Source organism: Bidens hawaiensis, unplaced genomic scaffold (genome assembly GCF_021521415.1).
Source record: "Bidens hawaiensis isolate Kalapana, Puna unplaced genomic scaffold, B.hawaiensis_p1.1 tig00056238_1, whole genome shotgun sequence".
Taxonomy (NCBI): Eukaryota; Viridiplantae; Streptophyta; class Magnoliopsida; order Asterales; family Asteraceae; genus Bidens; species Bidens hawaiensis.
Genome location: NW_027506361.1, coordinates 33,151 through 55,810, shown reverse-complemented (window position 1 = coordinate 55,810; position 22,660 = coordinate 33,151). Strand labels below are relative to the sequence as shown.

The 22,660-nt window shown below is 33.1% G+C and overlaps 3 protein-coding genes and 1 pseudogene across 5 annotated transcripts; 3 read left to right on the top strand and 1 right to left on the bottom strand.

Moving 5' to 3' along the window:
- Window positions 1-1,068: 1,068 nt before the first annotated feature.
- LOC143617644 (peroxiredoxin-2F, mitochondrial-like) lies at window positions 1,069-4,325 on the top strand. Its single transcript, XM_077090138.1, has 4 exons — window positions 1,069-1,307; window positions 1,422-1,451; window positions 3,762-3,920; window positions 4,069-4,325. The coding sequence occupies exons 1-4, from the start codon at window positions 1,104-1,106 to the stop codon at window positions 4,267-4,269; spliced, it is 594 nt and encodes a 197-aa protein (XP_076946253.1). The 5' UTR covers window positions 1,069-1,103; the 3' UTR covers window positions 4,270-4,325.
- A 1,684-nt stretch (window positions 4,326-6,009) lies between these two features.
- On the top strand, window positions 6,010-9,219 carry LOC143617643 (NADPH-dependent aldehyde reductase 1, chloroplastic-like). Its single transcript, XM_077090137.1, has 4 exons — window positions 6,010-6,225; window positions 7,258-7,634; window positions 8,685-9,040; window positions 9,142-9,219. The coding sequence occupies exons 1-4, from the start codon at window positions 6,106-6,108 to the stop codon at window positions 9,162-9,164; spliced, it is 876 nt and encodes a 291-aa protein (XP_076946252.1). The 5' UTR covers window positions 6,010-6,105; the 3' UTR covers window positions 9,165-9,219.
- Window positions 9,220-10,222: 1,003 nt separating this feature from the next.
- LOC143617642 (putative serine/threonine-protein kinase PBL22) lies at window positions 10,223-14,366 on the top strand (annotated as a pseudogene). The gene is made up of 6 exons (XR_013150863.1): window positions 10,223-10,233; window positions 10,489-11,581; window positions 12,665-12,819; window positions 12,907-13,102; window positions 13,545-13,688; window positions 13,778-14,366. The product of XR_013150863.1 is annotated as a putative serine/threonine-protein kinase PBL22 (transcript).
- A 409-nt stretch (window positions 14,367-14,775) lies between these two features.
- Window positions 14,776-21,132, bottom strand: LOC143617640 (protein BLISTER-like). 2 transcript variants are annotated; one of them, XM_077090134.1, is made up of 13 exons: window positions 21,051-21,132; window positions 19,010-19,568; window positions 17,983-18,419; window positions 17,643-17,762; window positions 17,451-17,516; window positions 17,242-17,352; window positions 17,085-17,161; window positions 16,828-16,895; window positions 16,551-16,667; window positions 16,230-16,393; window positions 16,066-16,134; window positions 15,828-15,986; window positions 14,776-15,191 (listed from the first exon to the last, which is right to left on the bottom strand). In XM_077090134.1, exons 1-13 carry the CDS (start codon window positions 21,105-21,107, stop codon window positions 15,114-15,116), a joined length of 2,082 nt encoding a protein of 693 aa, XP_076946249.1. In that variant the 5' UTR covers window positions 21,108-21,132; the 3' UTR covers window positions 14,776-15,113. The 2 variants fall into 2 exon arrangements, with proteins under 2 accessions (XP_076946249.1, XP_076946250.1); XM_077090135.1 differs by having other exon boundaries at window positions 16,230-16,390.
- Between the last annotated feature and the right edge of the window lie 1,528 nt (window positions 21,133-22,660).

Genomic DNA, 22,660 nt, shown 5'->3' with positions numbered 1-22,660 from the left:
TTTGTATTTTCAAAAAACTGATAACTTCAGTTTCGGTTTCGATTTCACCTAAAAACCGAACCGAACCGAACCGTGCACAGCCCTACGACCTTTACAGTGTGGATAACTTATGCATAGGGATGGCAATAAAACCTGAACCCGATGGGAAAACCCGAAACCCGACATAAATGGGATGGGTAATACCCGACCCATTAGGGTGTGGGACGGGTTTGGGATTGGCTTTGAAAATTTTCTCGGGTTTGGGACGGGTTTGGGATTTCTAATATACCCGATTACCCGACCCGATTACCCGATAACATAAACCCATTTACTCGATTATATACCCGATGCACCCAATATAGCTTATTATATTATATATACACTATATTCCAAATATATTATTTGTCGTAACTTGTTTATGTCAATTATTTGAAATATTTTATCTTTATGGTAACTATCTTTTTAATCGATTAGTTATATTTTGTCAAAACCCCGGCGGGTTTTGAGCCGGGTATACCCGACATGTATTTTCTCAAAACCCGATAGGAAACCCGAAACCCGAAACCCGATGGGAAAACGCGAAACCCGACGGGTAATTGCCCGATTAAAACCCGACGGGTTTGGGATGGATTTTAATAACCGGGTATGGGTTTGGGAATACCTAAACCCGTCCCAAACCCAACCCATTGCCATCCCTACTTATGCATTTCAGTACCAAAACCTGTACTCGGAACCGAACTCGATTTGTATCCGGTAATACCCGAAAACCAAAACCGCTTTCATACCTGGAACCGGGATTCTCCATTACCCGAAACTAAATTTTTTAAATACTCGATATATACCCGAAATTACTCAAAAAATACTTTAAAAACTTGTAGTCCCTTTAAAAAAACCAAATATATGCCCGAAAATAGGTTTTTTTAATAACCAACCAGAAACAAGACATTCAAATACTCGGTTTTATACCTATCCCAAACCCAGGTATTAGAAAAACCTGATTTATGCTACTCTCTAGGCCATTATAACCCAACCCACTTATAAGCCCAATAGCCCTCACACCATTCTCCATTATTATCATAAAACAAAATCCCCAAAACCTTCTTCTACACTACTCACCGTTAAAAATGGCGTACGCAGCTTTCAAACGGCCGTCAACGATGAAGTCCATGGCCACCGGAATCGGAAACTCATGGCGGCGGTACGCTTCCGTTGCCGTAGGAAGCGATCTGGTTGCAGCCGCTCCCAATGTTTCGCTCCAGAAGGCTCGAACCTGGGACGAAGGTGTCTCGTCTCAGTTCTCCACCACTCCTTTATCTGATATATTCAAGGTATATATATATATATATATGTTAATTGATTGATTATTATGGATATTGATGAGTTAGGGTTTATTATTAATGAAGTTAATTATTGTTTTGTTTTGTGTGTTTATATTTTTATAGGGTAAGAAGGTCGTTATATTTGGGCTTCCGGTAAGTTTATTGTATAATATTATATTATATTATTATGTATGTATGTGTGTTAATTTGTTGTATTGATTGTGGAATGTGGATAATAACTGGTATTATGCTTTCACTTGTTTAATAATAATTTTACATATGAACTAGAACTAGGAGTGTAAAATGTAAATGAGCTGAGCTCGAGGTCGACGTGTAAACAGGCCGAGTCCAAGATCAAGCTCGGCTCTGCATTTACAGTGGCTGTTCAAAAAGCTCGAATAAAACTAGCTAAAAAAACTTGATTTGAAACAAGCAACTTGAACTGAGTTGGCTCATCTTTGTAACCGAGCCGAACTTGGCCCAAGCTCGGCTCGTTGGCTCGATTTTAAGTTCGTTTAATTTTAAAATCGAGCTCGAGTCTAGTGGAGCTGCCTCGTTTAATTTCGAGCTCGAGCTTGAACCCAACCTTGGCTTGACTTGTGAGTTGTGAACAGCTGAGCTTGGATTGTTTGGACTTACTGTGCTCGTTTCAAGCTCTTTTGTTTAAGCCTGAGCTTGGCGCGTGAATCATTTTATCAAACTATGGCTTGGCTTGTTTATTGTTTATTAGATAATTTATATATGTTTATCTTTGTGTACTATACTGTGTGTCAATTTGTTATTTTGATTGTGGATAACTAGTGTTTTGTTCTTTCACTTCATTTTTAGGTTAATTTTACATTTGAACTTTTTAAGATGTATCTGAAAGTAATTAACTTTTTTGACATAGTTAACTTTAGGGAAATTTTGATGGTTCTCTTCCAACTTTCAAGAATTTATAACTAGCATTTTACAGAGAACCATCAAAATTTCCCTAAAGTTAACTATGTCAAAAAAGTTAATTACTTTCAGATACATCTTAAAAAGTTCAAACGTGAAATTTTTTATAGAGTTTCAGGGAGATCGTTTTCTCTATGTAGGGGTGTAAACGAGCAAAGCCTGTCTCAAGCTCTTTTTTTAAGCTTCAGCGCGGCTCGTTTAAAGCTTGAGCTCGGCTCGTTTGTTAGTTTATATATATATATTTTGAGAAAAAACCCTTAAACTAGGCAACTAGCCTAGTGTTACGACTTACGAGTCAATCTACATGACTCTGTGTGGCACTTGAAGGCCAGCTAATCTGTCCCGCTTATGATAATGGTCTGCTGGCATCTATCAACATTCCCCAAAACTTACCTATGTTAAAACGTAGATTGGTTTCAGATACAACTTAAAAGGTCCAGATTAGGAGTGAGCTGAGCCATTCACGAGCTACTCGAGATAGGATCAATAAAAAACTGAAATGAGCTGAGAACTTTCAAGATTGAGCTGAACCCGAGCTTCACATAGAGCTTGTTTAGTTATTGAGATCTAGGATTCCAGCCTTGTATGTGACCCTCTTTTAGGCTCGTCGAGCCTTAACTCGAGTCTAGTGTCACTGACCAATTGCTTGATGATTTTTGTTTGAATCGTGCTAAAACGCTTGGGTTCGTTGGCTCCTCTTGGAATTCACGGACCAAAAAGCCCAAGCGTGTTAGCACAATTCAAACAAATAGATCATTAAGCAGTTGGTCTGTGACACTAGACTTGGGTTAAGATTCCCATACAAGGCTAAAGGTCCTTTGCTCGATAATTAAACCAGCTCAATGTGAGTTTCAGGCTCAGCTCGATTTTGAAAATTTTCAGCTTATTTCAGTTTTTTATCGATCCTATCGCGAGTAGCTCATGAATGGCTTAGCTCATTTGCACTCCTGAGCTGAACCTTTTAAGTTGTATCTGAAATCAATATACTTTTTAACATAGGTGAGTTTTGGGTAATGTTGATAGATACCTGTAAAATGCTACTTGACAATTCTTGGAAGTTTGATGATTTTTAAAAGAGATTCAGGGAGATTGTTTTCTGTATGTTGCAATTTGCATTTATAACGTAAGGGTATTGACTGATATAATGGAGGTATTCTTTTTATTTTGGCTATTTGTTGTTTGTATTTGCATCCTAATAGATTGAGCTAAAATAATAAAAAAGACAGAAACACTAAATTGCTGAAACCGAATGCTGCAAAACAGTAAACACACACAGAAACAGTTATTTATACAAATTGTTAGATTAGCTATGTCATTTCTATCATGTTTCGTGTTAACAGTTTTTTTAACAAATCTTTTGGTCGACAATTGTTGTATTTTGAATTGCTTTTGAGAAAACTCGCTATATACGTAAGTTATTTACGCTGATGGGCAATAAACACAAAACAGAACATGATTATGAGGTTACAGCACAAGCCATCATGATAAAATCATCTTGGTTTTGTGATTGTTTTACATTAACAGGGTGCATTCACGGGAGTTTGTTCAACTCAACATGTTCCAAGTTACAAGAAAAACATCGACAAATTCAAGGCGAAAGGTGTTGATACGGTTATCTGCGTGTCTGTTAATGATCCATACACCATGAATGGCTGGGCTGAAAAGCTTGAAGCCAAAGATGCTGTAAGTTGCTCCTAATGCCTTCTCTTTATTCAAATAAAAAATTTACCACGTGATTGATTATCTTTCTTATAATTTATATACTTTTAGTGTGCGCTGCAAATAGATGACTCTTAACATTTTAATGTTGTTTCGTGCTTGTACAACGCAGATTGAATTCTATGGAGACTTTGATGGCAAATTCCACAAGAGCTTGGAACTGGACTTAGATCTCAGTGGTGCATTGCTCGGACATCGCTCAACTAGGTGGTCTGCGTTTGTGGAGGATGGCAAGGTTAAGGTTTTGAATGTTGAGAATGTGCCTTCTGAGTTTAAGGTTTCTGGAGGTGAGGTAATCTTGGACCAGATATAGAACAGTTGACTTTTTACCAGAAACTGCTGAATAATACTTTCAACTGTGTGTGTAACTTATGGAGTTATGGGATATAAACCGACAATTATTATCTCATCCTCTCTTGAAGATACTTTTGAGCTTTTGGCTAGTCTTGTCTGGTTTTGTGATTTTGCATTTGATCTACATTTAATTTACCAACAAAATTTTATGTAGTGTTTATACCTTTATGGGTATATACATGCTGTCATATTACATTGTAATAATGGTGTTTGTGGTATGTTCAAGATGTTCAACTGAAGTGAAAGCTTTAATAACTCATTTTATTTTTTTTAAATTGTATTAAACGTATTTGATAGTAATTTATTTAATAATTTGTTACAAAGTGATTAAAATGGTTTGTTTATGTACTAAAAACTCTCAAGCGTGTTTTTGAAGCCGTTGCACATCACCTGTAAGTATATTATCAGCACAAATTGCCATTTTAAGAGAAAAAGAACCACTAGGAGAAATCTGCCATCAAAACACACTGAATCATCACTACTAGAAAGCAGTGTTGTAAAAATTGTAGTCAGGCGGTGGGGTGGGGAGTAAGGACTAGTGCTTAATCGAAATTAACTGGATCGGACTTTAACGTATAATTTTTAATATAATATATACTTTTTATATTATTTTTAGTTTTATACATACATAAACATATTTTGGCCGGGAATTGGCGGGAATTTCGTCGGAAATTGCTGATTTTTGTATGAATCTTGCCGGAAACCAATGATTTGTGTCGGAAACTCGTCGCAAACTGAGAAATATGAAAAAAATAATTCAACAAATATTAAAAAAAACTTTAATGAGAAAACTATAAAAAAGTGTTATTTAATTAAACATGAAAGAAAAAAATAGTATTTTGTAATGTAATTATAAGGATAGAGATGGAAGATATGCTCTAAGAAACAAACATATTTACACTCCAATAATAAAATAATATTTAGAAACCACATATCATAAGATTTAAATGTTACATTACATGATTTTAGATACCAAAACCTTAACCACAAGCTGCATCAACATAACTAAGACCAATATACACACAATTACACAATTCTCTTCTTAGCATGCAAATATAACACTAACAATAGTATAGTTGGCAGTCAGCATTAAGAGCATCCACAACTGGGTGGGCTGCCCGAGGTCCGAATCCAGTTGGCACGCGACGGACTGAGATAAACCGGACTTCATCATTGTAGCGCCAAAGTTCGTTTAATACGTCCGGCTCTGCAAACGTGAGAAGAACGGATAGATGTGGGCCCATTTATATATTAATTAACAATCGAGATCTATGGAACCCATCAAAATCTATTTCAACATCCACATCAAAATCTAGCAAACGTGAGAAGAACGGATGATGTGACAGTTTGTTAGAGTTTGTTGATGTGTACGCTGTTGAAAGCTAGATCCACATGAGGTGTGTAATGCATAGCTAAAAAAACGCCAGTCACTATCTGAATGACTAAACAAATACCAGCTAACGGATGTTTTTTAACCAGCGCCCCTTTTTGGGTATGCAGGTACTAAGAGTCCTCTCACTACCAACCAGCAGACATCATCTGGCTGGGTCTTGCCGGTATCAACAACGAGAAAAAACTACCAAAAGGCTAAACACACCACCTTTCTGACACGTACAAACACAGAGAGTGACACCTTTACCCTTGATGATCACCTCAACCTAATCTTCACATCTTACAAGTTCATAGTTAAGCCTGCCACGTACACCACCACGTGTCACACTTCACCACCCACTGCTTCCTTTAAATACACCTTCACATAATATTAGTTTTGATCAAATATAATTTGTTTGTAAGAATGTCGAGTGATAAGCAGTTTCCACCTCAAAAACAAGATGGACAACCTGGAAAAGAACATGTCATGGATCCGAATCCACAGTACAAGAGTCCTAACTACAAAGCAGCTGATAAACTCAAGGTTCATTTTGTTTTGTCGTTTCGGTTTTGTGAATTTTGTGATCAAATTTAAGGGTGTTAATTGGGTGTGTTCGTTGGTTGGATCAGTTTCCAACCCAACACGAAACTGAAAATTTGACATGATCGAGCATGTCGCGAATCAAAAATCATGCCAAACATGAACCCGAACACGACTTGTTTGACGTACCGTAAGTCTTTTTTTATTTTGATACTTTAAATTTATATTTGGCAACAAATAGAAATTACAAATTTACAAAAAACACTTGCATTTTAATTATAAGGGTTTTTTGTACTTTATATATTTTTTTTCATTTATTGATACTTTAATTTTACTTTCCTTTTAAAAGAAAAATACAAATTTATTTCATTTAATAATAAAATCTTATTGAATCCGAACGAATCCGAACATGACCCTTTGATCCGAAGTCTTTTTTTTTTCCTTTATATTTTTTATACATTATTATATTTATTATATTTTTACAACAAAAAAATAAATTTACATATAACACTTGCATTTTAATTATAAGGGTTTTTTTTTACTTTATATTTTTTCATTTATTGATACTTAAAATTTACTTTTTCTTAAAAAAATTAAAAGAAATATACAAATTTACATTAAACAATTGCAGTCAATTATAAAATCTTATGTTAATTTCGTTTTTAGTTTTATATCATAATACTTTTGTCCTTTTTAATACTTTAAATATTAGAAACCAAATTAATTTAATTTATTACATAAAACATTCGAACTCTTTCTTGCCGAACCCACACCCGCGAATTTTATGTTAGGTTCGTGTCGTCAGGGCCGGCCTAGTGTATGGATGGGTAGTCGACGGCCCCAGGCCTAACACCCAGTTAGACCGAATTTATTTTTTTTGAAGTGAGTATTTTTATGAAAAGGTTGCGGGTTCTTTTCGTATTTAACAATATGTTCCTTTTACTTACGTGGCTCAAAAAAAAGTTACGCCTTCGGCCTAATTTTTTTTTTGATCATTGAAAACTCACATTTGGTGTGGTAAAATTATGCATGTAGGGTAAGGTGGCATTGGTGACAGGAGGCGATTCGGGCATCGGGCGGGCGGTTTGCTATTGCTTTGCTAAGGAAGGTGCAACTATTGCTTTCACATATCTTAAGGGTCAAGAAGACAAAGACGCCCAAGACACGTTAAAGATTATTAAGGAGGCGAAAACAAACGATTCGAAGGACCCGATTGCGGTGCCAACTGATTTGGGGTTTGATGCCAATTGCAAGTCTGTGGTGGATGAAGTGATTGGAAAATTTGGACGTATTGATACGTTGGTGAATAATGCGGCTGAGCAGTATTTGTGTAAGACTGTTGAAGAGATTGATGAAAAGTGGCTTGATAGGGTGTTTCGTACCAATATTTACTCACAGTTTTTCTTGGCAAGGTAAATTTAAGCATACTATATTTAATTGACACATCATTAGCAATTCTAGTATGGACCTAGAACCAAACACAATTGTGGGTTCGAGGTTTTTAAATCTAAAAAACTTTTGTTGTACTTTAAAAATTATCATTTAGTGATTTATCAAGTAACTTAATTTAGAGTTTAAACTTCATAGTTTATTTATAATTATCAAACCGACAATTTCAATCGTTCCAAACCGTTTATACTTAAACGGTTTCAGACCGGTTCAGTTTCAGTTAAGTTTTCGGGTCAAGTTTTCGGGTTAGTTTGGGTCAGTTCGGTTAACCGGTTTATTTGCCTACATGAGTACTTTAGAAATACATGAGTACTTTAGAACTTTTCTAAAGGGTAAATACCATACCATAAAAAAGCCAACATTTGTTTTGTTTATATATTCACTTGAATAGTTTTCTAAGACCCAAAAGATGAACAAATTATAATATATTATTTTAATTGGCATTAATACTCTACTAATTACTTCAAAATTTGTTTGGTTCTATATATGGCTTAGACACATGAATAATTTTCTAAGCATTTATAATGTTGTATATATTTAATATAATCGGCACTAAAAATCTATTAGTCAATTAATTATTTTAATTTGTATATAGTTCTTTTTGAATACTTTTTGAATAAAAACATTCAAACGATTAACAATAAAGTGGTTATAATGAAGTGGCAAGTAAGCGGGTAACAAGGTTTTTCGCAACCCCTTTTGGATAGCAAACTTAATCATGCTAAAAACAAAGTTTCCGTTCTAATGGGCTACGCATTTTAAATAACTTTTTATATCTAGAAGAAGCATTTAAAATTTTTTATTTTTGTTTTTCATATATTTATTTGTTTATAATGTATATATGTTCACATTTTTATACACCTTTATTTTCATATTGTTTCTGATGTCATATATATATATATAACTTCTTATGATGTTATGTCTACATGAATTTAGACACATTAATGTTACATGAAAAGTTGAAAACAATGTACTACATGTTTAATGTTTTGATTGAATACATGCATGTATAGGCATGCACTACCGCACATGAAAGAAGGAAGCACCATCATCAACGTAACATCAGTTAATGCCTACGAAGGCAATGCCACATTGCTGGACTACACTTCAACTAAGGGAGCCATTGTGTCTTTCACAAGAGGTCTAGCATTACAATTGGCATCCAAGAACATTCGAGTTAACGGAGTGGCGCCTGGTCCGGTGTGGACGCCACTCATACCCGCTTCATTCCACGAAGAGAAGACATCCAAATTTGGCTCGGAGTGTCCGATGCAAAGAGCAGCTCAGCCCTATGAGATTGCACCTTCGTTTGTGTTCCTGGCGTGCGAGGACTCGTCATACTTCACCGGCCAAGTCCTCCATCCCAATGGTATATAATTTGACTATCATATCACTAGATATATATATGACTTTTTAACCATTTTTAAGGTATGTTTTAGTTGGTAAAATATTAACTTGTTTGTTTTGTAGGTGGAATGATTGTGAATGCTTAAAGCTTTGATATGCATGTGGTTTGCAAGTTTTCTGAAGTCATGAAGTTATAATCTAGATATGCGGTGTACCTTATAATGATGTAATGATGATGTGCAAAATATAAGAATAAAAATAGGTTTGTGTACTTTTGATGATTAGTGTTTGGATGTTTGGTTTGTTGTTTAAATAAGTTTGTTGAAGGTTGATTAAGTGGTAATTTTATCCAACCAAACAAAACGTTGGGGTTTGTTGACCCTGTAGGCCATCTAAACATCTAGACCTTGATCAGATCAGTTTAAACTCTAAATCTTGTGTGTACTAAAAACGTTTACATTTAAACTTACATGCAAGGTTGTAGTCAATTTGTGTAAACTAAATTGCTATGAATTTGTTCATTAATTTCATTAGCTTTTAAAACCCAAATGATTCATAATAAAAATAAAATGTTGGTTATTTGAACTAAAGGAAAAATATCACAAAAATGAAATATATAATATAAACAATAAGAAGTTAATGAGAAAAAGAAGTTAATGGGAAAATTGACATCGAAGGAATAACAAATGCAGAAAAAGATTCTTCTCGGCTAACTTTAGGCTATGTTTACTTGTTTAATTATTATGATCCTGGTTTGTTTGATTTTTAATTAATATTTTATTTTTAATTTTTTGAATATTTTATAACTCAATTGCTATAATGTTTTAACATAATCCATGAATAGCTAGGGTCATAGATACCTAAGATAGATGAGATAGAAATAAAAATATTTATGAGAGAAATTAACTATTTTATAACTAATTGTTAAAAGTTTTTTTAGTTTTTTTTTTTAAGTAAAGTCTGTTTTTTTAACATTTAACACATACCAAGCTACATCTGGATAATGAGTAAGCGAGCAACAAGTTGTGCCGCTATTCCTTTTTGGATCGCAAGGCCTATTCCACTAAATATCAACCCTTGGTTCCTCTGGCTCTGCGAGTCACTGTGGACCACCTTCTGCACCCGCTCCAAAAAGCGAACCGCCTCGGGAGCTAGGGATCCAAATGTGTCGAAAGCAAATGGAATGAACACATTCATTGTTAAAATGGTTTTGATGTATGATTCATGGACATGCATGTAAAAGAAATGAGGAGAGATTAGAAAAATGAATGAATTGGTATTGCCACATCATTCTCATTAGTTTGTTTCATTAATATAGTTACGTATAAAACGCGCAATTGAAATTAGACAAGAAGTTAGGTTAGGTTCCATTTTATCATTTTTATTATGTTTGACTTTAGTATCCTTCCACACCATGACTCCATTACATATCTCTTGACTTAGATGATACATCACTATATATTAAACAAGCATTACCCAATCTCTTCATTCAATTGCCTGCCTAATTATATACATATATCTAATCATATTTACCGGTGAAGAGATTGAATATGCCACAACCTTAGAGTGGCCACAACCATGCCGCGAGCTTTCGTTTTCAGAGATTCAACTAGCAACACAAAACTTTGATGAGTCGTTAGTGATCGGTCGTGGAGGATTTGGGAAAGTTTACAAAGGAACTATAATAAATGGGGCAAGGCTTTTGGTTGTTGCAATCAAGAGGTTGGATTCAAGTTCTAACCAAGGCGCGGACGAGTTTTGGGTTGAAGTTAAGATGCTATCTAATAAGACATTGTCATTTAGTGTCTTTGATTGGTTATTGTAACGATGGACGTGAGATGATTCTTGTGTGAGTATATGCCTCTTGGAACCCTTGAAGATCATTTGCATAAACTTGAAAAGCCTTTGTCATGGACTCAGAGACTCAAGATATGTATAGGGGCTGCAAGGAGGTTAGATTATCTTCATACTGGTACGGGTATAGAGCAAGGTGTCATACATCGGGACGTAAAGAGTTCTAATATATTGTTACATAAGAGTTGGGCAGCTAAGATTTCAGATTTTGGATTATCTAAAATAGGTCCAACGAATCAACCAATTACATATGTTAGCACTCAGGTGAAAGGCACGTTTGGATATCTGGATCCAGATTACTTTCAAACGGGTAGGCTGACAAGAAAGTCTGATGTGTATGCTTTTGGGGTTGTACTATTCGAAGTCTTGTGTGGGAAACGAGCAGTGGATAGAAGTATTGATGAGGAGCAATGGGGCTTAGCAAGATGGGCTCAAGATTCTATCAAAGAAGGTAGGCTAAAACGAATATTTGATCCTAATATAAGGGGGACAACATCTCCCAAATGTTTAAAGGAGTTTGCACGACTTGCTGAACGCTGCTTGCATAGTAACCCAAAGCAACGTCCTACAAGGGCTGAGGTTGTAGTTAGTCTTCAATCTATACTAGCTTTACAGGAGAAAATAGATAACACCTCGAATCCAGCGAGCATCACTATATTTGGTAGAAAGATGCCGACGTTTCTCTATCCATCCAATGGGAAAAACTATGGTATGATATTTTCGAGTTTTTTACCAAAATGGGTGGGGTGGAAAATTTATTTACCAAAATGGGTGATTTAAAAAGTATTTACTAAAATAGGTATTTTTCATTTATTCCTTTATTTAACTAATCTAATATAACTTCTTTCTTTCTTTTTAATTTAATCAAACAATTATTATAAATTCTTTTATCCAAATATTATGAAATCTTTTATTTTCTCTACAATCGACTCATTTTTAGACTTTTCTTTTAACTTAATAATTAAAATTTACTAGAAATTTGTATAAAGAATTTTCACTTCGCATTTGAAATAATCATTTTTTTTAATTCTTTATTTTAATTAAAATCTATATATAGCATATCCTTAACCTTATTTCCGAACCAAACATTATCGTAACTAAGAAAAAATAATCGTGTTTAAATAATAAGTCCTTTAAAATTTTTTTCAAAACCATATCATGATATAAATCGTCTTTAGTAGGAATATTTATGAAATTATGATTCATAAATATTTGTAATTAATTTTTACTGAACTAGATTTGTGTTTAATCCTAAAACAATAATACAACTAGGTGTATAAAAAAAACAAAATAAAGACATTATAATTCAAAAAGACGATTAAATAATAGTTATATCTGAAACAAAAAAAAAACTATAGTTTAGTTTGCTAAAATGAAAAGTCGATTATCTTGACTTCTTAGGCTAAAAAAAGACATAAAAAATTAAAACATTAACATTAATTTATAAGTTTTGTTAAGTATTTTTTTAGGACAGTTATTTCATTTTTAACATTCATTTAGCTTATTATTTTGTTTTTATTTTATCTAAGCGTAATTAAAAAAAATTAGTTAAAATAAATAAAGTCTAAAATGAGTTGATTGAAGACAAAATAAAAGAAAGTAATAATAAGTGGTTAATTAAATAAAAAAAGAAGTTATGTTAGATTAGTTAAATAAAGGAATAAGGAATAAATGAAAAGTACCCATTTTAGTAAATACTTTTCAAATCACCCATTTTGGTAAATAATTTTTCCACCCCATCCATTTTGGTAAAAAAACTCCGATATTTTATATGCACTTGTTTTGTATGTAGACAGAAGCTTAAAATCCTCTGAGTCTCACTTTGATTCAGATGGAAACCAAAGTAGAAAGTTATACAAGTTTGATTTTCTAACTATCAGCATTGCAACTGAAAGTTTTTGTGAGGCTAATGTTATTTGGCAAGATCAAAAGGAGTCTATGTACAAGGTATTCACATATGACATATCTAATCTAACGACATCGTTTTTGATTTAACAAATACTGTTATCATGTATCTATGTTATTCTTGTTCAGGGAAGGCTACAAAATGGACAAAGAATAGCCATTAGAAAACTATATGGTACTATTCAGAAACATATTTATAATGAGTTATTCGCGAAGCTTGAACACGAGAATTTGGTTCAGCTGCTTGGATATTGCTTAGAACAAACAGCTAGTTTCCTGGTCTATGATTTTGCCCTTTACAAAAGTCTGGATCACTTTATATTTGGTATAAAAATTTGAATTTTAATGCTTGCGAGTGAGCTTCAAATGATAACTAATTAATATTACTGTTACCTTTGTTATAAATGTTTGTAGATCCTCTGAAGAGTACTCTTTTGGACTGGAATAAACGTCACGAAGTAATCCTAGGTGTTGCCAATGCACTTCTTTACCTTCACAAACATGCTCCGGAACAGATTGTACATGCTGATGTCAAACCCAAGAACATTATGTTTAACGAAAGCATGAACCACAAACTGTCATACGTCGAGTCAGAAATATACTTAGCAATCAATGGGGCTGATTGCAATAATGTGGATAAAGTATGTGGCACCATGTAAGTACAAAACCAGTTTTACTTACATTACATCTATTAATAAATAAATCTTTTTGTAGGTACATATTTTTATTTTTCGAATGCATATAATTTATATGTTTTTGACCGACAGGGGATACATGGCCCCGGAGTATATAGTAGAAGGTTATCTCTCAACTAAAACCGATGTCTTTAGCTTTGGTCTGTTGGTTTTAGAAACTATTAGCGGTCAGAGAAACTACACGTGCTATCCAATGACCGATGAAAACTTTGTACAGTATGTAAGTTTTTAATGACATCATTATCACTTTGTTAGTCTTGTTTATATGATCATATAAAGATTGTGTCTTTGTTGAATCGTTGTAGGTTTGGAAGAATTGGTTAAAAGGAACGAGTTCAAGTATAGTTGACCCGACACTTGATGTTGACTCAAGGTTGATATCAAGATTCATCCAAATTGGATTGTTGTGTGTTCAAGCAGATGAAACTGATAGACCAACAATGATGAAGTTGTTGGCATGTTGGTTAGTAGATCGTGTCGGGATCTTGCTCTTCCTAAAAACCCAGTGTCGTCGTGGATAATAGAAGAGGTTTTAGATGTTATTAACGTTGCGTCTGATGACTATGATTCTAAGGCAGTTGATGAGTTTGAATTCGAGCTAAGCCCTCGATAGTTTTATGCAGGTACTTGTGATATACTGATAAAGAGAGATGGCATTAGCCAAGGGTAAATGAATAGTTTGACACAGTTAACAAATAAATCACAAACCGTTTTTAAGACAAAGTTCACTCGCATATAGAAATGACTATTCGAGTGTCAGACTTTTTCTGATCAGGATCCGTGCATCATTCTTTGTTCGTGTAAAGATTCGTGTGTGTATTATTTTTTGCAAAAAGATCACGTATGCAATGATTCGTGTATAGATTCCCGTGTGGATTTGGATGTATAATGAAAATATTTCGAGTAAATTTCTCTTTTCTTGTTTGATGAGATTGATGGCAAACAATGCTTTAACCTGGCAAAAACGTTTTTCTGACGACCTACAAGTAACGGCGTTAGAATTCTGTTCGTCGCTGATCATTGGAAACATATACCTTAAAAGATGAGACCATTAGCAACAAATTCGTTAGTTGGGAGTTGGGATTAGCAGCAACCAAAAATTGATTGTTGAGATTAATAAAGACTAATATACCATTAATTTTGAAATTAAAAAGTGGATTCGTTAACATTCACTTGAACTAATATAATCGCATTTCTTACACTAGTAAATCTTATAATGTGTTTTAAGAGTTTTGAACAAAAGTTTAGAAACAAAAGAAATTTAAAATTAAAAGTGTATTCTTATACTTAGCACCTTCAAAAAAAAAATGAATAATAAGCTCTTTACAATTTTTAAAACACCATAATGGCAATCCTTAAAAACCATATTAAATCATTGCTCACAATAATACATTATGAACATTATGAGCATAACATACAAAGACCACCACCTGTGTAACTCAAAAGAAAAAGATAATTCACATCTCTATAAAAAAAGATTAAAAAAATATGATAAAAAAGCATTGATTTTACAGTGTTCTCTTCAACACAGTATACTCTCTTTGCATTCCCACATCCATAAAAAACATGGAAACACTTTGTTTGCCAGAATTCTATACCCCAAGAAGATGAAATTGCACCTCCGACACAGTAACCGCGTTTTCAAAGATGTTTCGTTTGTCTCTTTGACGGACCTCCAGGAAATAGCTTCATTATCCATCCTAGAACTCTTTCCACAACCTATGACGATCATAAAATAATAATAATAACAATAATAATAATAATAATATGAGCTTTTAAATATGTAGCATTTAAACTAGGGACAACTCTATAGAATAGTAACCAAGTTTTGAAATTGTCCAATCATGTCACTCATAAAATCTTTTGTTCCAATCAGGTCACTAAAGTTTTCTTTTTGTTCTAATCCTAGATATTTTACCTGGATAGTAGGTCATGTAGGGTTTTTTTATTTTTTAATAGTTGGTCATTGCAAAAAAAAAAATTAAAAAATTGACAAAAATAATTTTTAAATTGAAAATAATAATAATAATATGAAAAATTGCAAAAAAAATAATAATAATAACTTTTTGCACTTTTCAGGTTTTTTTCCAGTTTTTTACAGTAAAAATTTGTTTTTCTCAATTTTTACTAATTTTGTCAATTTTAAAAAATATATTTTGCAATGTCAAACTATTTAAAAATAAAAAATACCTACAAAACCTGTTATCCAGGTAAAATATATAGGATTAGAACAAAAAAGAAACTTTAGTGACCTGATTGGAACAATTTCAAAACTTGGTTACTATTCTATAGAGTAATCCCTTTAAACTAAGGTAACAAAATATTTGTGATTACAAAATAACAGTATTTTAGTACCTCGTCGCCTTCGTCAGCATAGGGAGTATTATCAACAACGGGACGAGGTGCAGGTTTTCTTTGTGGGATATTATCAGTCACCACCATACTCTGAGAAGTCAACAACTCTAATCTTTGTGTTTGAACTTCGAGTTTATGAGATAGTTCCTTGTTCAAATCCTTCATAATGCGAAAGAATATATAAATTAATGATAACGTTATAATGTGTATATCACGTGACTGATTCTCTACACCATACCTTTAACTTGGAACTTAGAGATGATTCGGCTGACAAAGCTTGCACCAATTCTTGTTTTTCCAAAGCTAACTGAAACGAGACAAGCGTAACAATATTTATGTATTAAGAATTTATTAGTGGGATCACAAGCGACTGATAAAAATCATATTTTTAGAAGGAACTACCTCGGAAATAAGTGTGTTGATATTTTGAATCATGAACGTCTGATCTGGAGGTATGCTTGAGGACGAAACTTCAAGACCAAGATTCCTACTAGCATCATTTTCACCAAGGGTAGCTTGTGTTGCAAGGTTTGTGGGACCAGGTAATGTATCTTCACTCTCATCTACTAAATCAAGAAAAAATATCAAAATGTAGAAATCACAAGCGCATCACAAAGATTTTTTTTTCTTCTTATTTTTGTAAGCTTTAGAAGTTACTTTGCAACTAAAGTCAACTTTTATGATGACAAATGTGCTTTTTTATATTATAAAATAATAACATACCAAGATCATCCGTACAAGTTGATGCTTCCTTTTTAACAGTTGAACTCTTCTGAATATCCACCGACTTTCCAACAACTACAGGTGCTTTCCGCAGCTTAGATTGCATAAGTTTTTTCTCTGTTCAAAATATTTTTTTATATTTACAAAAAATCATTAGAATGTATAAAGAACTGGCTTCCAAAAGTCAAACCAACGGATCAGTTAGCCAACAGTCAGCGAGTCAAAAATAGTATTATAGGTTAAATTTTCGTACGCATATTATTAAACATATAAATACCTTCTTGTAGAGCATCAATCGTGGACAGCAGATCTTGGCAATCCTTCTCCATGCTGGCTATTTTTCTCCTGAATATATTTAAAAATAATTTTTTTTAACCGTCCAATAGCAATATAGCAATAAAACTAGTACACGTTCAGATTTAAGCATTATGTCATAGTTTTCTGTTTAACTAATATCCAAACCCTACTTTAAAATATGAATGCTTAAATCACAATAACTGAGTAGTACTTTAAAGCCATAAGCTCAGACCGTACTTCTGTGATGACATTTCAGCTTCCAAATTTTCCAACTGTCTCTCCAGTTTTAGTTCATTAGACCTCAATCTGAGTGCCTAAAAAAAGATGTGTTTTAATAACTAACATATAAAAAAACATGGTCAAGCCAGAAACTGATATGCATTGTTCTTATTACCTTCTCTTCTAATCCAATAACCTCAGAAGCCAGTAACTTGGCACGTTCATCAGCTGCACTACATTCTAACATGGCATTTCCATACTCGGTCCTCACAGCCTCAAGTTCTACCTAGTCACATAAAAATTTAAAGAAAACTATCAGAAAAAAATAAAAATTAACAGATGTAAATACAGTAAAAAATACTTCATATTATATAACATACTAACCAGCTGAGCATTAATTTCGTCCTGCAAGCTCTCTATATCAGCCTTCAACCGGTTGACAACACCTCCCTGCAAAGAAAAAAAAAAGGTAAACATTAATAAGATAAAAAAAAATTAAAACATGAAATTCATTAAGTTTCTAAAAAATAAGACATGCTCGTATAATTTAAATAATAATAAAAAAATGTTTCTTACCTGTTGGTTATAACTATCGGTTAGTGCTGAGTTTTCAGTGGCTAATGACTCAGCTAGAACTCGAGAAGCTTCCAGAGCTCGTTGCAAAGAAAACTTTTCTTGTGTAAGATCTTCAATATGCTGCTCAAGAAAATTTTAAAAAAAGTTTAAAAAACCTAGACGCGTATAGTATATGTGCCTCCAGAACATTTAGCAAGTGAAACAAACCATCAGTTAATGTAAAACATAATAAACAGGAGGCGTGTACATAATATTTAGATAATTTAATACAAATAAACATCATGAAAGTATTAAACTTGTAAAAAAAAGTTCATCGATAACTTTAGATAAGATGATAAACCTGTTCCAAAGCAGCGAAATCTTCATTCTGTTTTGTTGAATTATAATTGCTAGTTTTCTCCATATTAAATTCATTAATACCCTGCCTAAAGATAGAATGTTGAGAATCGGATGAAACAGGAGGATCCACGGGGTGAACTTTTGAGCTAAACGGGTTATCTTTATCTTTATCTGTCTCTGCATTTTTAGGCACGTTGATCAAATCCAAGAAAGACGGTCGGGATTTTCTGCCAGCTAAGCCTGGTGACATGGACGCCTGATTATACGAGGGTATAGCTTCTGATATGTTGTTTGTAGATATAGATTCAGATGACCATAAAGATGATCTGTTTTCATTGGCTGAATGATCAAACAGGTCCTTATTATCCACTGAAGAAACTGGAGGATAACGATTCTCCAACATGTCTTGTATAGATTTCTTAGCTTCAAAAGGAGTATCTGCAAGTTTGAAAGTACAGCAAAAGTAAACACTACGTAGAGTTTACTTGATGTAGAAGGTTGGGTAACAGGTCAAAACGAGTAAAAAAAGTTACAAGTCGAATTGGGTTGGCCCAAAATATTATTTTGTCCAAAAAAAAACTGGAACTTTTTAACTTTTAACTTTTTATAAGGGAAAAATGGCAAATACCATGAGAAACCAATATACATTATATTTTTTCTTCACAAAAGTCTCAAAACATATTTTTTGCACATACAAGACCTTTACATGCTAATTTTGAATTTTTTTTAATAACTTGGAAAAGTTGCAAAATTTGTTCAAATTTAGCATGTAGAAGGACTTTAATGTGCAAAAAGTTAAGCAACCTTTATGAGAAAAATAAAAAGTATCTTGGTTTTTTATGATATTTGCCCTTTTTATAAATAAATAGTGTCCCATTTGACCCGTTTCCTTTAAAACTATATTTTCTAAACTCCTTTGTTTGACCCGTTAGAGATAAAAACATAACTGAAATCGACTCATAAGTAAAGTAGTTAAAACTACCACCTCTAAAATTTACAGTGTTCTTAAAAGGTGAATTAGTTATTACCTCTGTATGTCGTGTCATTAGCTGGCTGATGATCATTGTAACTTAAGTTATTGGCAAATGAAGAACCATGAGATCTCTCAGGAGAAGACTTATTAACTAAAACTTGAGTGGTTACAGAACTTGCAGAGCTAATAATATCCTTTACATCTCTACTAATTTTAGAGGTATCTTCCTGCTTTATATTCCTAAAATGACTATAACTGCGGTAAATATTTTCTTCTGGATGATTAACTGCTTGATCTTTTTCGGGATCCACCTTATAAGGTGCTTTATTGTCCAACTTTCCATCGGTTGAATATGTGGGCCCTGGACTTGCAAAGGGTTTAATGAAACTGCTTAAAGGTTTCACATCGGGTTCAGCTTCAACAGCGTTTATTGTTTTATTCTCGTTTTTTGCAGCATGAAATCCTGAACCTAAATCAGATGTGGTGTCTGTTATTACTGGAACAGAATCAGAAACTGGAGGTTTTGCATCCTTTAGGTCACCATTAGCAGAATGAGTAGAACTAGTAGTCGCAGATTTTTTGGCTGCTGCTTTCTTTTTACGAAACTCCTCTAACTGTAAATGCAAAACAAGAATAAAGCTTTAAATAAACATAAAAATTTAACAAAATGTCATTTTGACAATAAAACTATTAGTTTAGCAGTAATCTAACAAGATCAAAGTTGACAAAAATTTAGCATTAGTAAAAAAATAACAAAAGGGATCAATATGCACGTACACTTAATATATTAGACATCAATGGTGAAAGTAACCAGTTAAAAAATTTAGCATTAGTAATTATAACTAGCATCATTCAGCAATAAGCATCATACATTTAGTTGAATCAACGATTAATATGAACAATTGAACATCTTTAGCAAAAACCATCATAAACTGAAAAATGACATAAACCACTAGGGTCGAAAAGAAGCAGTTACAAATCATCAACAAACATTAACATCGACACTAAAAGGTGGATATTATTTCATATAAATAGTGAGAAGAGAGAGACAAAACAATGAGCGTTTTATGAAGACAAAAGATACAACTTTACATCATTTTCAGAACTATAAGTCACATTATACTCTCAATTAAACATATTTTTTTTTGTAATGAGTCATTGCAGAATGACCTTGTCAAATATTATTTATTACATCCTTAGCTGACATTCATTCAAGAACAATGAAAGCGAAAAAAAAAACTATTTGCATCAATTGCTAATAATTCAAAATCTACATAAGAAACAAGTCTATGTATTATGTTTAAACCAATCAACACCCAAAACTCATATACGAACTAACTATTTCAAAATTAACCTCAAAATGTGAATTACAACTACATTAACCTAATTGGCAAATCGCAAAATCAAACAATTAAAGCTTCCTAATATACATTCACAACAAATGCAACATATTGCGATAGTGTTTAATGCAAACAAACTTCATATAATTTGCTCCCAGTTTTTTCTTTCATATTAAATCCCATGTAAACCTAATTTGCATCATTCAACAATCAGGTCAAAGCCAGACCTAACCTAATCGGTCGAATCTAGCTCTAATCGGCCTTATTTCCGGTTATTTAGATACTGAACGGGCTGAGGAGAGGTTAAATCCTGTCTACTTCAAATATTTACACATAAAAATGTGCGCGTGTATAAAAAAAAGTGAAATTCACAAACAAAAAATTCCAATCCGTTTAATCTCTGGTCGATACCCCATCGCCCGACTAGCGCCTAGCAAATTCTACAACACGGGTAACTTTTAAAGTATTAAAAATGTGAACTTTAAAGCGCTCTTCGCATCATTTAACAATAATTTTAATTCAAGGGAATTACACCATTTGACACCTAAAAAGGCAAAGACTCAATATGAACTAATAAGTATTCCAAAATGAATCTCAAAAAGTGTAAATCACTACAACTACAACTACTACATTATTAACCTAATAATAATAACTACCACCAAATCACATAATCCAAAATTAATTCCCAAATTTTAAACTTGCCTAACATATGCATCAATATCACAAAAGGGTTTGAGAATTGACAAAGAAAGATACCCGCTTTTTGCCAGCTTCCAATTGCTGTTGCTTCTTAGACACCTGATCCGACGCCATTCAATCCAAATTACAAACCTTTAATCTCCGAAATCGAAATGGGGTTTTATTACATAAACCCCTGGTTGATTCAATTGAATTGAATTGGGTCCGATCTAATCGGTGAGAGAGAGAGTCGGGTTTTGGAAATTGGGGATTTTGAGACCCGTTTTTGGAGTTAGATCGAACGATCTCTCTCTCCCTCCTAACGATGATATCTGTTTGATTGTATTTGTATTGTTTCTCTCTCTTTGTGTTGGTTTTATTTTGGTTTTTTATCTTTCTTTCGTTACTGTAACGCCTCTTTTGCTGCAAGGAAGGATCTATTATTATTATTATTATTATTATTATTATTATTATTATTAAAATCAAACCTAACACCAAGTTAGCCCTGCTTGCTTTCGGGTGGGCAAAAGTGAAATTGCACTAATTTTGACGTTATTTTACTAATCTCGTGAAAATAACGTTAAAAGTGACGGACGGTTAATCAGGCATCATGTAGTGGCGTTGATAGCTGAAAGATAAGGGTACATGCACCGATCAGCCGGTGTCCCGATGATTGAGTGCTATGTGCCTTATGTCCAAGGCTTGATGCAAAACTACTATCGAGCCGGGGGTCTCACCGGAAGCAGCCTCTCTATCCCTATGGGGTAGAGGTAAGGCTGCCTACATCTTACCCTCCTCAGACCCTACCATAGCTTTGCTATTGGTGGGATATACTGAGTACGATGATGATGATGATGATGATGATGATGATGATGATGATGATGAAACCTAACACCAAGTAACATTCTATTCTATTTTTTTATTTTTTTTATAACGATGAAAGTTTTATATTTAGGTTATCGAACTCTTTAAATTTGTAATACATGTTGTCATACTCTGGTCAGACAATGCTGTTTTAACTAGGATTTCCCATATAACCCCCTGTGTTATGTGACGATGTTTTTTATAATTTAAAAAGTGATTTAGGGTATTATGAGTGAATAGTTTTTATATATTTGAAAAACTGTTGTTCACTCCTTGTAATTTTTTAATATATTTTGATAATGGTTGTGAGTAAAGAAAAGAGAAATAGTAATTATAAAACGATAAAAACATATTATTTAATTGAAATATAGAGAAAATATAGTGTGTTTTAGTATAATTTATTATTATTATTATTATTATTATTATTATTATATCAGCTAAGTGGATAGTTATGAGACGGGATGTCAACTATCTATCAAAAAATGTGGGAAAGAAAACCTTTTGAGGTTCGGTTTGGAACATAAAGATCATACGTCTCAACTATCACCCCGTGTTATTGGCAAGTTTCTTTATCTTGAAAATACATCTAGGAATTTGATATAAGAAATATTACGTTAATATAATAAATATTTGATTTATAATGACATAAAAAATAAAAGAATAATAACTTAAATAATATAAAATAATAAGAGGGTGTTTATGATTGCTTATTTTACCTTATTTATAACTTATAATTTCTCGTTAATATAAGGTATCGAAAAGATTAAAAGATGTGAGTGAATAAGTTGTTATGAGATAACTTTTTGCAATAGTTATATAAGAAA